This window comes from Ovis canadensis, chromosome 7 (genome assembly GCF_042477335.2).
Source record: "Ovis canadensis isolate MfBH-ARS-UI-01 breed Bighorn chromosome 7, ARS-UI_OviCan_v2, whole genome shotgun sequence".
Classification (NCBI taxonomy): Eukaryota; Metazoa; Chordata; class Mammalia; order Artiodactyla; family Bovidae; genus Ovis; species Ovis canadensis.
In genome coordinates this window covers 70,123,006-70,138,068 of record NC_091251.1, presented here as the reverse complement: position 1 = coordinate 70,138,068, position 15,063 = coordinate 70,123,006, and the positions used below count along the sequence as shown (strand labels likewise).

General features: G+C 33.2%; 1 protein-coding gene across 2 annotated transcripts in view; it reads right to left on the bottom strand.

Annotated features, from left to right (window-relative positions):
* The window catches only part of TRPM7 (transient receptor potential cation channel subfamily M member 7), a 106,801-nt gene that overhangs the window by 33,288 nt on the left and 58,450 nt on the right, over positions 1 to 15,063 (bottom strand). For both annotated transcript variants that reach the window (XM_069596525.1, XM_069596527.1), the window contains 5 exons: positions 14,689 to 14,844; positions 14,469 to 14,612; positions 9,406 to 9,534; positions 7,536 to 7,814; positions 3,062 to 3,236 (listed from right to left, as the gene is read on the bottom strand). In XM_069596525.1, coding sequence (XP_069452626.1) covers positions 3,062 to 3,236; positions 7,536 to 7,814; positions 9,406 to 9,534; positions 14,469 to 14,612; positions 14,689 to 14,844 — 883 coding nt within the window. The remainder of the gene's footprint in view (positions 1 to 3,061; positions 3,237 to 7,535; positions 7,815 to 9,405; positions 9,535 to 14,468; positions 14,613 to 14,688; positions 14,845 to 15,063) is intronic.

Sequence of the window (15,063 nt, the reverse complement as noted above, 5' to 3'; positions counted from 1 at the left end):
TAGAGTTTAGCCAGAGGAGCATTAAGGAGAATAAAATTCTGAGATTCAGCCACACATTCTATAAGAAAAATAACTGAATCATAAAGAGTATGATAAACTCATAGTACATTTACAAACATGAAGACTACTGAGTTTAGTTTATCATGCCACAAAACAGGGTTGAAAGAATGGTTAAAGTGTCTCTCAAATACACAATGATTAGATTTTAATTCCTTGCTTTTTATTGCCTCCACCTGGAATGTTTCTGAAGCTGTAACATACCTGGATTAAGGAAGGGAAGAGCTTTAAAACTCACCACAGAGTTATGAGGAATAAGGTAAAATAAATTCAAGTATGGCAAGGATTAAAATTAAAATAATCATCAATTAGTGACAAGTTTTATACAAATATTTACAATACACTTAGCACCTGGTACTTTCTAAGCATTTTACTTATTTAATTTGGCCTCATCTTGAAGCATGCAGGATCTTAGCTTCCTGACCAAGGATCAAACCTATCCCTCCTGCAGTGGAAGGGCTGTCTTAACCGGACTGCCAGGGAAGTGCTTGTATGCATTTTAAAAATATACACCACTGAAAGTCTCATCATGGCTGTATCATTCCTTTCAAATAAATGGTTTTATGGGCAAACTGATGCATATAGTCCTCTCACTCTTAAAAAAATTTTGAATCTATTTCTGTTCTATTCGGATTAGTTTGATGAAGCAAATACTCAAGAAAGAGAATGCAGGAGACTAAAAAACTTTATCTAATGCTTTATAACTAAACTAGAACCACATCAGAAAAAGAGCAGACAATAAAAACCTGGAAAAGAAACCGAAAAGGAAACCATTAAACATAAAATTTTACCAGGCTGGTAAAACCTGTTTTAATCAACATCTGGTAACAACTGGTGACCACTATGTTACCATTCCCTGTTCCAATCACCTATAAATAGGTGGGTAAAGAGCAACACAGGAATAGGAAGAGGGAGGAGTAAATTAAGATGGAAGAGACACAAGCAAACTAACAAAAATAAGATTCTGTAACTCAATGCAGAGGTCAGAAGAACATCCCTCAAAGTTTGCATTATCATCTATGTTCTCAAGTTGTCTTCTCATTCAGCTGCTCAGTTGTGTTCTACTCTTTCAAAACCATGGACTGCGGCATGCCAGGCTTCCCTGACCTTCACTACCTCCCGGAGTTGCACCACTCCTTTCAATGAATATTCAGGGTTGATTTCCTTTAGAATTGACTGGTCGATCTCCTTGCTGGCCAAGGGGCTCTCAAGAGTCTTCTCCAACATCGCAATTTGAAAGCATCAATTCTTCAGCGTTCAGCCTTCCTTAGGGTCCAACTCTCATACCTGTACATCAGTACTGGAAAAACGATAGCTTTAACTACATGGACCTTTAACCTTTGTCTGCAAAGTGATGTCTCTGCTTTTCAATTTGCTGTCTAGCTTCATTATAGCTTTTCTTTCAAGAAGCAAGCATCTTTTAATTTCATGGCTGCAGCCACCATCTGCAGAGATTTTAGAGCCCAAGAAAACAAAATCTGTCACTGTTTCCATTGTTTCCCCATGTATTTTGCCATGAAGTGATGGGACCAGATACCCTGATCTTAGTTTTTTGAATGTTGGGTATTAAGCCAGCTTTTTCATTCTTCTCTTTCACTCTCATAAAGAGGTTCTTTAGTTCCTCTTAGCTTTCTGTCATTACGGTGGTATCATCTCCATATCTGAGGTTATTGATATTTCTCCCGGCAATCTTGATTCCAGCCTGTGCTTCATCCAGCCCAGCATTTCACATGATGTACTCTGCATATAAGTTAAATAAGCTGGGTGACAATATACAGCCTTGATGTATTCCTTTCCTAATCTTGAACCAGTCCATTGTTCCATGTCCAGTTCTAACTGTTGCTTCTTGACCTGCATACAGATTTCTCAGGGGCAGGTAAGGTGGTCTGGTATTCCCATCTCTTTAAGAATTTTCCATTTTGTTGTGATCCACAGAGTCAAAGGCTTTAGCATAGTCAATGAAACAAGACGTTTTTCTGGAATTCTGTTGCTTTTTCTATGACCCAACAGATGTTGGCAATTTGATCTCTAGTTTCTCTGCCTTTTCTAAATGCAGCTTGTACATCTCCAAGTTCTTGGTTCACATACTGTTGAAACCTAGCTTGAAGGATTTGAACATTACCTTGCAAGCATGACATAAGTGCAACTGTGTGGTATTTTGAACTTTCTTTGGGACTGGAATGAAAACTGATCTTCTCCAGTCTTGTGGCCACTGCTGAGTTTTCCAAATTGGCTGGCATATTGAGTGCAGTACTTTATTTTTTATTTTTTTTTGAGTGCAGTACTTTAACAGCATCATCTTTTAGGATTTGAAATAGCTCAGCTGGAATTTCATCACTTTCACTATCTTTATTCATAGTAATGCTTCCTAACGCCCACTTGCCTCTTTAAAACAACAGAATAACCTTATGCAGAGAATGTACTGAAAGGTGAATTTTAAAATTCAATAGTATATATTGATACAATCAACTAATCCATTCCATTATGCTTGCCTTGTTTAGACATAGGTAACCTGAAGCCAATTTGAGCTAATGAGATAAAAATACAGGTTCAATAGGGAGCATCTTGGAAATGGAACATTTTCCCTTGGAGAGAACTACGGAAAACAGTGTCTCTTTCCTCCTGCTGCTAATGAGATAGTCTTAAAATTGTAAAGGAAACCCTTTTTGAATCAGACACTGATTACAGAGCACTGGGATGAAAAAGAACAGGTGTCCTTAGCTATCAGTTTACCCATCACAAAGACACTCTAGCACTTTTTGTTATGTGAGTTAATATATGTCCTTATTGTATAAGCCAGTTTAGGCTAAATTCCATTATTTGTAACTAAAAAGAAAAAATCTAAAATACTTTTTTCAATTAATGTTTATGTTTCTTCTGAGATTAACTAATATATTGTGGGAAGGCTAAGGTTGTAACACCTTAATTTGTGAAAATACACAGTATTACTAAAATGCAATTTTGACTTTAACATAAGATTAATTCGTATACGTTAAATCCTTACCATCAATTTCATAGGCATAAACTTCACCAAAAATCATCCAGTATGGATGAAAAACTATATCTTTAGCAAGAGTCCAAGATGGTGCTTCACGAGGATAAAGTATTGCCTTTCTGGGAACACCAAAACTAAGTAATACAAGAGCCATAATCACTACAATGTAGAACATATTGGCCACCTGTTAAAAAAATGAAGACACTTAGAATACATGGGGATTTATACACACAGATAATTCTTCATCTTAAAAAAGTTTCTAACATTCCAAAAGATAATTTGAATCTTTGAGTTTCTTTTTATTCCTAGCAGTAGCATTTGGGAAATCTCATCACCATATAAGCCTAAACATAAAGGAAATTATATAAAAACTGATCTGTGACATCAAGCAAGTCATAGGCATCATCTATATATTAAACCATAACACTGGCTGAAACCGGAGTCTGCCTATCTCATGTCCATTAAGCCTTTTAAAGAAATACAGACATAATGGGCAGACACAAGGAATCAATTTCCGTGAATGTTCTTCCAATGTACTGAACCCTACCATGGTGCCTTGTCTCCTGGGCTGTGAAACCTTCTAAGAGGTAAATATAACAACAAACTGAATTATCAGTATGTGTGTCTAAAAAAGAACTGATCCCCATAACTGGTTAACAAACCCTTCTGCTAGCCAGATGGTTTGCAACTATTTAATTTCAACAAAATTAAAAAGAGCCTAACTGAGCTATCACATAATAAATCATTAAAAAACAATTTTTATTGCTAAATCACAATGTGAATTCTGACATCATTACTCAGGAATTCAAATAATTAAGTGTAATGCAATAAGAAAACTTTAATTTTTATCCACTTATGTGTACATGTATTTAGCACCTACATATAAAAAAGTGAATGTAGTCTCACTCTAGCAATATGTAGTAATATTCATCCACAGAAAATAATCTAAGGGGAAAATCCCATTCAAAAGACTACATGTATAATAAATCTGTATTTTAATCTACTATGAACTAACAATAATTGTAGTAATAATTTAACCTAAAGTAAGTTATTATAACATTTTCATATATGTTTTGAACAAGTATACAGTGAAACTAGAAATGGAAGGTGAGACTGTGAAAAGTAAAGAGGACAGTAAATCTAGAATAGATGGAGGAATTATAAAACATTTACTTAAATATAATCATTTAGTCTTGATCCTTTAGCTTTAAAACTGTTAGATCTGCTAATAAATCTCCTTTTAAAATTAAGTCAGAGTCCCTGTAATTTGCAATCAAAGAATCTTTACATACTCTCCCAAGATTCAGTTTTTTTACTTATAAAATAGTTAAATAATATCTTAGTTGACCATTTAAGAGCACTACTAAGAGAACGTATGCTTTCAAGAAACAAAATCTTGGGATAAAAGATTTTAAAAGGCAAATAATTCATCAAATCATTATTCATGGCAGTTGCTATAATTTGATATCTAAATATATATCTGTAACTAAAGAAAATGCCTAAATCAAAACCCAAACCTGAAATATTCTAAATTATATAAGGTGTATTGGCTGATGATTCAGAGGTCTTCGGACTTCATACCTTTTCATGTAAAGCCTATTTGACAATCTTAATTCCCCTACTTTTCCTGGAAATACCACTACTTCATGAAATAATGCAAAATGATGAATAGTGAGTACTCTTTTAATGTGACAAATAGTAAACTAGTAATTTTTAACTGGGGAGAGCTGGATACACTCTTCTAGAGGGAAAAACTGTAGTGTGAAAAAGCAAATATAATAATAAAACTCTATATTCAAAAACAGTAAAAAATTTGTTTTCATAATGCAAAGCAATGCAGGTAATCCTGTACTGGATTACTTAGAAGGGTTACTTAGAAGATTAATTTAGAAGACCAATCTTCCAAGATTAAGGAAAAAGGTTTCAAAAATTCTAGGAACAGATTTTTATAAAGGGGGTAGATATTTTAAAAGAATTGAGAAAAAGCATAATACATAAGCCCATTTGTGAAATTTAACACAAATAAACACATGTATTCATATACATGTCTTTTCTTCCCTATATATGTCTTGAAGAATGGAAAGGTTTACATCAAATTGTTAACACTGAACATCTCTGGAGGGTAGTCTGTCTGCTTTTGCTAAAATTTTGAAAGTAATTTTAGAACAAGGAAAGAAGTTACTTTCACAAAAGCAACAGAGCATAACAAAGTCTGTCTGAAAGCTATTTATGGCAGGAGTAGGCCCAATACATTTTAGATTTTTTCAGTTCAATGCATAAAAATTGCACATTAAATCTGACATCTATATTTAAAAAACAATCTGCAAGTTGGTTAAGCCTATGAGAAAGAGCAAAATAGTGGGCATATTATATCAGGAAAAGATTAGACGTTCTGGTTATAAATTTTAAAAATAGTCTGGATCAGTAAAGAGAGGAAGAAAGAGTTATCTAAAGATATTAAACCATGACAGTATTTGTTTAGTGACCATTATCTTACAAAGTACATTAATAAGGGACAAGATTAGTGTGGCGAGTTGGAGTCGCACGTGATAAATCCTTGCAAGACTTTTTCAGACTGACCCTCTGGTTAAAAATCATCATAACAAACAACCTGACTTACCTGCTTTCAACATCCACACACTGAAAAGTAACTCCAAAATGATAAGGAAAGACAAAAAAGTATCACCGTACTTCTTTTATAGTAAAGAAAAATAAAAATTTAGGGGAAAAATTCTTCGGTGGTTTCCTTGTATTTTTCTTCTCTAAAGTCCTACTTTTCAACATTCTATATACTTGAAGCTACGCCCTCTCTTCTATCCAGTGTGCTAACAAACTGTACCTGATCATAAAAGAAGTTCCAGACAGGCTGCTCCTTTTTACTCCCATCTATCTCAAGCTTTCGAAGATTAGTTCACATTTCATTGCTTTATAAGAAAAACCTCTACAGACTTTTTTCTTTCCATGAATCCCTATATCTCCTACTTATTAACTTAATCAATCAGCAACATTGATAGTTTACTAATATCTCATATTTCCTAAAATCCCTTATGTAGGACAGGTTCCTCAAGCTAGATTATATAACTGTTAAAAATGACAGGACTCATAAAGTCAAAAAAGAAAAATGTGATTTCACAAAGTTCAGGGACAATATCCTAATACCTTTGCACTGTCTTGCATAGCAGTGAGAATATAATAAACATTAAAAACTACTTGTTGAATTTTTACTGTTTTTTAAATGCATAATCTGTTAAGGATATAAAAATCAGAGAAAAAAATCTGAAGAACCAACTTTTTAAAGTACAATTAATGTTCATTATTTTTACATTGTTTCCTACTTGAAATGGCTTTATCCATCCAAACAACAAATATTTAGTAAGGAGATTCTACTATGTGACAAGGACTGTTATAAGCACTATAGATGAAAAGGTAACCAACACCAAAGTTCCTACTCCAATGAATTTGAAAGTCTAGAGGAGAATGTAAATAATCCAATAAAAATGTAGTTTAAAATAAAGTTAGACACAGATAAATATTCTGAAGGGAAGAACATGGGTGCCATAAAATTATACAGATAATAAACTTCATTCAGTTGAAAAAGACAAAAAATTCTCCCTGAAAAAAAATCATGTTAAGAGTCAAGATCTGAAGAATAAAACTAATTACTCAAAAAACCTAAGGATATGAGTGTAAATGAGGATGACCATTTTACACAGGAAAAAAAAAAAAAGAGCTATTCTTGGTTCTCTGGTAGGGGCTCTGCTAAAAAAAAATGACAAAGGCATGTGTGACTAGAGCACATGCAAGAGGTCAAAAATGGTAAGGGTAAGGTTCAGAAAGAAAGCAAAGAGATGTTACTACTGATGGAAACTAAGTAAAGAGTACACAGAATTGCTCTTATTTCTTACAACTGCATGAAAATCTGTAATTATTTCAAAATTTAAAGGGAGGGAAGGAAGGGAGAGAGAGAGGAAGAAAGGAAGGAAACCAACAATCAAACTGCACAGGGCTTATGCATTTCATTAAGTACACTGATTCTAGGATTAACGGAAAATCATGAAAAAAACATTTTTTTAAGAATGAGAAGGACGACAGGCCAGAGTGCTTATGAGTAAACAGATTACTAGACTATTGCTGGTACCAGATGATGGCAGATTGGATTAGTGTGGTGGCAGTAAAGATGAAAAGAAATTCATAGATTAGACCTGGAAAATTTCTATTTTTTTCAAATAGTCCTAACATTTAAAAGTAGCATTTAAAAATTAAAGTATTTCAAGTTAAGACAAATACAATTTCATAACCTTATCCTATTAAACAGTTTCTTCAAAAGTTAACATCCTAAGAAATGGTTTATTTCGAATACAAGGCAAATAAACATGAACTATCTATTCTCTGATTCAAGTAAAATTGTATTAGTAACATTTTTATGATTCTAAGAAAAAATACCAATAAACCCACAAGTATTATCAGACACCTCTCAACTTACCATTTTTCCAATCATCATTACATAAGGTCCTGCCTGTTGATTTACAGCTAGAAAATCTAGCAAACGCACATACCAAAATATTATGTTAAGACAGTAAATTAATCTTCCAGCCACAAAAACATGATTATCATATGCATTCTCAAAGTTCCATTTTGCTCCAAATCTTAGTCCAAATCCAATGAAGAAAGAAATTATGGCAATTGTATCACTGATATTGAAGTAATCACTAAACCACACTTTAATCTTCTGGCTTATTTTTCCAGCTTCAGACATAAAAATCTAAAGGTTAAAAAATAATAACAATCAATTTCTTCCTATTAAAACAGAATTCAATTATAATAGCACAATAAAATTTTATATATCTTTTAATATTTCAAAGTATTTTTGACTGTCTTGGTATTTGATCACCAAAACAATTCAGTAAGACATCAGAGACATAGTTCTTATCCTCATTTTCTGTGTATGGGGGGAAAAAGACCCAAAAATAACCTGTTCAACCAAGATCATCCAATTAAGACACTGTAAATTCTGGATTAGAACAAAGATCCCTAGGCTTGGAATGTGAGATACTTTTGAAAAGTTGTTTTATTTTTCACTGAAACAACACCAGGACATTCAAGCAGAATCTTCCAAAAGTGCCTTATGTGCAGAAAGTAAACAACTCAATGGTTTAAATTGCTATACTTAGCTCTTCTCTTTGATGTAAAATTTAAAAAAAAAATTTATGTGGGAAATGGTAATACATTTACAGCTTCAAAATCATAGTGAATCATAAATATTGAAAAGTCTCCCATTCTTCTCCCCTAGTCAACTGATTCCCCTTCCCACTAGAAGCAACCACTTTTATTATTATCTAATGAATTCTTGCAGAGCTGTTTTATGAATATACATTTAAACTAATTATTTGCAACTTGCTTTTACCATTTAACAACTTCATTTCTTAAAACATATTAGTAAAACAATAGATTTCATAAATAGAGTGGCCATGGCACTCAAAGGAATTTAAAATGCATAGTAAGTTATTTAATAAGATAAAGTCCTACAACACCTAAGTGAGAGAGAAGTACAATGCCTTCTATTTTTGCAATTTCACATATTCTCTAAATGTAAAGCACAAAGACATGAAATAATTCTGATGTATTTAAATAAGTGTGTTATAAAACAACATATATGTAGGTATCAGTTTAAACAGAAAATTGTAGAAAGATTTTTAAAACTTTTTTTCCCCCAAAGTCAGGGTATTAGAAAATTTACAATTTTACATTGAAAACTGATAGACACAGGGATCTAAATCTAAATGACAATTCAATGGGCAATATAGTACACTTTGCTGTCACTCAGACTGACTCTTTGTGACTCCATGGGCTGTGTAGCCCACCAGTCTCCTCTGTCCAGGGAATTTTCCAAGCAAGCATACTTGAGTAGGCTACCATTTCCTACTCCAGGGAATCTTCCCAACTCCACACTGGCAGAAGAATTCTTTACCACTGAGCCACCTGGGAAGTCCACAAGATACTTTAGAGGACTGTAAAATAAGAAACTGCTTATAATTTACCTACCTGATTGGCTAGTATATTTAAAATTCTTTGAGAGTGGCAAAGATCATAAATATGAATGTTGAGAAAATAAAAATCAAATCTACTTTTTGAGACAATCACTATCTTTGTAATCAGGACAAAGTTAACAACACACTAATCTCTATTCTTTGGTCATCACTTTTAGAATAGCAAAGCCAAACATTCTACACTTTAATATCATCACCTACTGAAATTATGAATAACACCTACACATACCCATACACATAAGCGAAACAAACAAAACACCCTCCAATTACAAACTAAGTTGCTGGTAGGAAAAACTAAAGACATACCTCACGGACTTTCTCAATAGCATAGGTAAAAATATAAGCAATAACAATCCATTCTTGAACTGAAGGTAATCGTTCCATTTGTACAAGAACCACAAATGTATAAAGCATCAGAAATCCTAAGTATGCCAACTAGTAAAAAAAAAAAAAGATATAAATAAAATTTATTATAAAATGTAATTTACTATGAAAATTTCTAAACATACACACAAAAAGAGACTAAACTAGTCCCTGTGAAGTATCTCCCAGCTTTAATCATTAGAAAAGTTTCAGAGGTAACTCTTTTTCCATGCAGACATTGCATTTATCAACCAATCATTTATAAATGGCCCCCAAGGTATAAATGTATTATTCTAGACTTCAGTTAACTTTTTAGTACTTCCCACAGGAAGAATTTTATAATACCAGGTTTATGTTCTCAGTATAGTCCACATAATTTCACTTATACCTAAAGTACCATAACATTTTAAACTTACTATAGAATTTCATCACCATCATTCAGAAACACATACTACCTAGCTCCTCCTTCTCCCAACCAAGTAGTACTCCTAAGAAAGACAACTAGTATTTTCTTAGCTCCTGGTCACTGAGGCTAAATCCCAAGAAATGGAAACAAAAATGAAAAACATTCTTCCTAGGTAAAAGAATATCCTAGTCGAATATCCACCTTTCAGACTCTTAACAAGAAAAATGATAAGGAGATAATAAGGAACAACATAAAATAACTTCTGAAGAATCATTTCATTTCAGAGGAAAACCCAAATTCTTTGACTCCTGAACAATTGTGGCTGAGAATTTTCTCATCACTTTGCTTGCCTCTGCAAGTCTTAAAATAAGTCATATATTTGATTTCAGCTATGGCAGGGAAGGGAAGTAAAATGCAATAAGTAAAGAAAGAAAAAAAGAAATTCCTATAGTCACATGAATTGTCCACTTTTAGTCATTCATACAAATGCAAACATATGAAACCTTTGTTATTTCCATTAGTGGAGAAAGAATTTGGGGATTATATTAGATAATTCAGATTTGTAATTTTAATACCAGAACAAGATCAAGCAAAAAAATTTTCATATTGAGAAGGAAACGTACAGAATTAGTCTTAGATTAATGGGCCTGTGTGTGGGTGAGAAAGCAATGATCAAAGAAACAAATTCTCAAATGTTCATCTCAGCATAAAACCATTTGCCTACTTTGGCAACTCAAAAAAAGCCTGACAACGATGAAAATAAAACACAACATGACAACAAAATTAAAAACTGAAAAATTTTCATGTTTGGGAACGCATGTAAGAATTAAAGATTTTAAAATTTAAAAAATAAAAAACTAAAAAAAAAAAAAAAAACTGAAAATTTTTCTTGGTAAGAGGAGTAAACACTTAGTCACTCAGCCCCTGGATAAAAGTAACCAATCTCATGTTTCTCAGATAGAATCCATTACTCTATTGACATGTATGTAAGCTGGTAGTAAAATCTGTCTTTCCACTGGCAAGGAAAAAACCAATTATGTGACAGATAACCAAACGTGTACTACAGTTAAAGAAATAAGCTATTATACCACCGAAACATAAAACTGTATGAATGATCTAGATTACTTGTATCACCATCAACTAACACTGTAAAAAGGTTTACTTCTAAAATTGTAATATTATCTATAAAGTCCCAAAGCACAAGGAAATTATATTTGTGTATCATAAGTTCTCAACTGAAAAATGGCTTTCCAGTGATCCAAGTTGTATCAAGATTAGTATGGACTCTAAACCAAAGGTACCCTTAAAGCCTATCCTTTAAAACATTTTGTTGGTTCCAAGGAGACCTGGGCTCCATTCTGGGTGGTCAGTCACTCGGGGCAGGGGAGGGGTGCACCTTGGAGGGAACAGCTGGGAGTAGAATGCACTGCCCCACCCCAAAGCAGGTAGGAGTCCTGGAGAGGGTGCCCCCAACTGGGTAGAGTGGTATCCACTACAGCCACATTCCCAGCCAAACGATACCTAAACAGGAGAATCTGCAGCAGAGAAAGGTTTATTGCAGGGCCATGCTTGGTTCATAGCCCCCAAAACCTAAATTCCTGAATCTCTACTGAGACAAAAGACAGGAGAGGCTGGCCTTTTCAGCATTTCAAAGTCAGCTTTGACAGCCTGACTTGTGGGTGTGACAGGAGCCAGAGACGGAAAAGTGCACACCCCTGGGAAGGTGTGTTCTCAAGATGCTGGTGTGATTCCTCGATATGATACTGATGAGAACACAGCACACAGCAGGAGGAAGAAGAGGAGGAAATGGCAGCTTCTCAGGGACTGCTGATGTTTAGGATGTGGCCACTGATTTCTCTCAAGAGGAGTGGGAATGCTTGGACTTTGATCACTGAGAATTACACAGGAATGTGATGTTAGAGAACTACTGGGACCTGGTCTCCTTGGGTCTTACTGTCAGCCAGACATGTGGTTACCTTTTGTGCACAAAAGAAGGATCTCTAGGATGTGAAGAGAATAGAGACAACAGCCCATATATCCAGCTTTGTCTTATTATGACACCCAAGTTCTGATGACCAAAAAAGTAGGCGTGGAAGATTCGTTTCAAAAAAATGTTGCTGGGAAAACATGAAAGCTGTCAACTTGGAAATTTAAACTGCAATAAGCTGTACAAGATCTTAAGCAAGAGCTCTGTTATTCAATAACTACAACAGCATTTATAATGGAATGACAAGCAATCCTTGCAGTAAATCAGATAATAACTTTGACTAAGACTCAAATCTTATGAAACATCAGGGCTCTGAATTTTCAGAAAAGCATTCTAAAAGTAATAAATATAAAAATGTCTTTTATCAAAGCTCAATATTACTACATAAAGAGGATTCATACGGAGAGAAGGCTTACAAATGTAGCGAATGTGATAAAGGTTTTAATCAATCATTCATACTACAGAGGAACATTACAAGTATAATAAATCTGGGAAAGTCTTTATAAAAAATCTAAGTAGACACAGGAAAATTCACACTAGAGGAAAACTTTATAAATGTAAAGAATGTGGTAAAGCCTTTATATGGTGCTCAAAACTTAGCAGACATCAGATAATTCACAATGGGGAGAAACCATACATATGTAAAGAATGTGGCAAAGACTTTACCCAGTGCTCAAATCTTAAGCAGCATCAGATATTCATACTGCAGAGAAGCTTTATGAAAGTACAGAATGTTGCAGAGTCTTTGATCAGCATCTATATCTTACTCAGCATCAAAGAACTCATACTGGAAGAAACCTCACCAATGTATAGAATGTGGCAAAGCCTTTAACTGGCTCACAAAAAATAACAAAATTCACAGAAAAGTAGGAAAAAAAACATAGTAGGAAAAAACTGTACAAATGCAGAGAATGTGACAAAGCCTTTAATCAAAGCTGTTACCTCACTCAAAATCTTAGAAACCCTACAAACATAGTAAGTGGTGAAAGACATTAGTCCTTAGTGTATACTTCAGAAAATAGCCAAAGAGTTCATAGTGGAAAGAAACTTGAAAGACAAAAAAAATGTAAAAGCACTCAAAAATCAAATCTAAATAAATATCAGCAAACACAGTAGAAAGCATTAGAATTAGTAACTTCTCTAGCACTACTCTAAATGAGAATATTATAGAAAATAATCTAAAGTTGAAGCACCTGTAAAACTTATTTGTTGTACTGATCACAGATATTGATCCAACTTATTGTTGGTATTGATGTTGAGCCAAGTATAACTATTATCAGTATCTTTTTTATACTAGTATTATTTGAGGTTATTTGAAAGTAATATAACTCCCAAATTATATGATATGCCTTTCTTTCTAGTGTAAATGTAAATTCATGTGTTTGACTGTTGATGCCTCAGAGATAAAAGAGGTTCTATATTAGGGGGCAATCATTTATTTTCACTACTCCATGTATGTTTAAAGACTATAAGGTAAAATGTATAATTGAAAATCTAAATGGAGATGACATTTGTTGTTGATTTAAATCATTCTTATAGATGACTATTAGTTAAGTGTTCAGGGACTTACTCTTTGTACTAAAGAAAGAGAATCACTCTAAATTTAAGTAGCTGTGTCCATTTGCTTTTAAGGATAAAAAGATGGTAGTAGTTCATTAAAATCCTGATAAACATTCACTAAATCAACAGAAGTCATGAATATTACTTGGCATGTTTGAAACAAATACATCTTCATCGAAAACTAAGAAAAATATAGGTAACCCTTCCATAAGAGGTTATAAAATTACTGTATATCCACATTTATTAAATAACTAGCCTTTTTTCTATAAACCATAAAAATCACAATTCTCATATCAGTCTATTACAAGAATTCTTCTGAATTTCTGTAATCTATATTTTGATAAGAGGATCATAGGTGAATTGTTAAAGGTTTACTTAGACCATGTGTGAATTTAATATTAATAAAACTGAATGATTTTTAATGTGGTTAAAAAAAGTCTATTTTTCTCATACTATTTTAAACCATATCATGTTACTAATTCAAAAAGATACATATACCCCATGTTCACAGAGGCATATTTACAACTGCAAAGATATGGTATCAACCTAAGTGTCTATCAACAGATGAATGGTCAAAGATGTAGTAAATATTTACAATGGAATACTACTCAGCCATAAAAAAGAACGAAAATTTTGCCATTTGCAGCAACATGGATGGACTTAGTATTATTTGTAATGAAATAAGTCAGACACAGAAAAACAAAAATTGCATGACATTACTTATATGCAGGATCCAAAAAATACAACAAACCAGTGAATGTAACAATAAAGCAGCAGACTCACAGCTGTAGAGAACAAACTGGTGGTTACCAGTGGGCAGAGAGAACAGAGAGGAGGGGCAACATAAAAGTAGGGGACCAAGAGGTAAAAACTATTAGGGATAAGATAAGCTACAAAAAAATGAAATATGCTACAAGCATATGCTGTACAACATGGGACATACAGCCAGAATTTTATAACTCTAAATGGATCATGTTGTGAATTGCTATATTATACATTTATAACTTCCATATTACTGCACATCAATTATACTTCAATAAAAAGAAACCATACCGTATTAAACCAGAATTTTACAATTGGTGCATGATAAAAGGCATAAAACTTTCGTGTGATTGGAAGCTTTTTTGATTTTATTTGTATCTCCATTTCATTCTTCCCTTCATTCTTGTCCAATAGTCTGATTTCTTTAAATACTTCCTAAAATAAAAATAACATTATGGTACCTTTTCTCACAATAAATTTACATTTACTTTAAATTTTTTTCCCTCCTTACCATGGGAATCTCTTCTGCTATGTTTTGAAAGTTGTTTTCACTATCATCCATTGTCATTTGATGAGCATCTTGAGATTGTGGAATATGAGACATTTCAGCCTTAGTTTTATATTCTAACATTAATATGGCAGGTGGAACTAAAATGCTTAGTATGACCTAAAAATTTTAGAAACAGATAAGTTCACATTTTAAAACTAATGACTTTCAAGAACATAATATAAAGCAATAAAAAGCTATAAAAATCCTAGTTATTAATTAGCCATTTTGCCCCTGGTAGTATAGTGGAAAAAAAACTTCACTTTTCACTTATATATGGAGGCCCAAGTTGAATTGCTTTAAAGAATAACAAATCATTTTAGTATTACAAGAGTAATA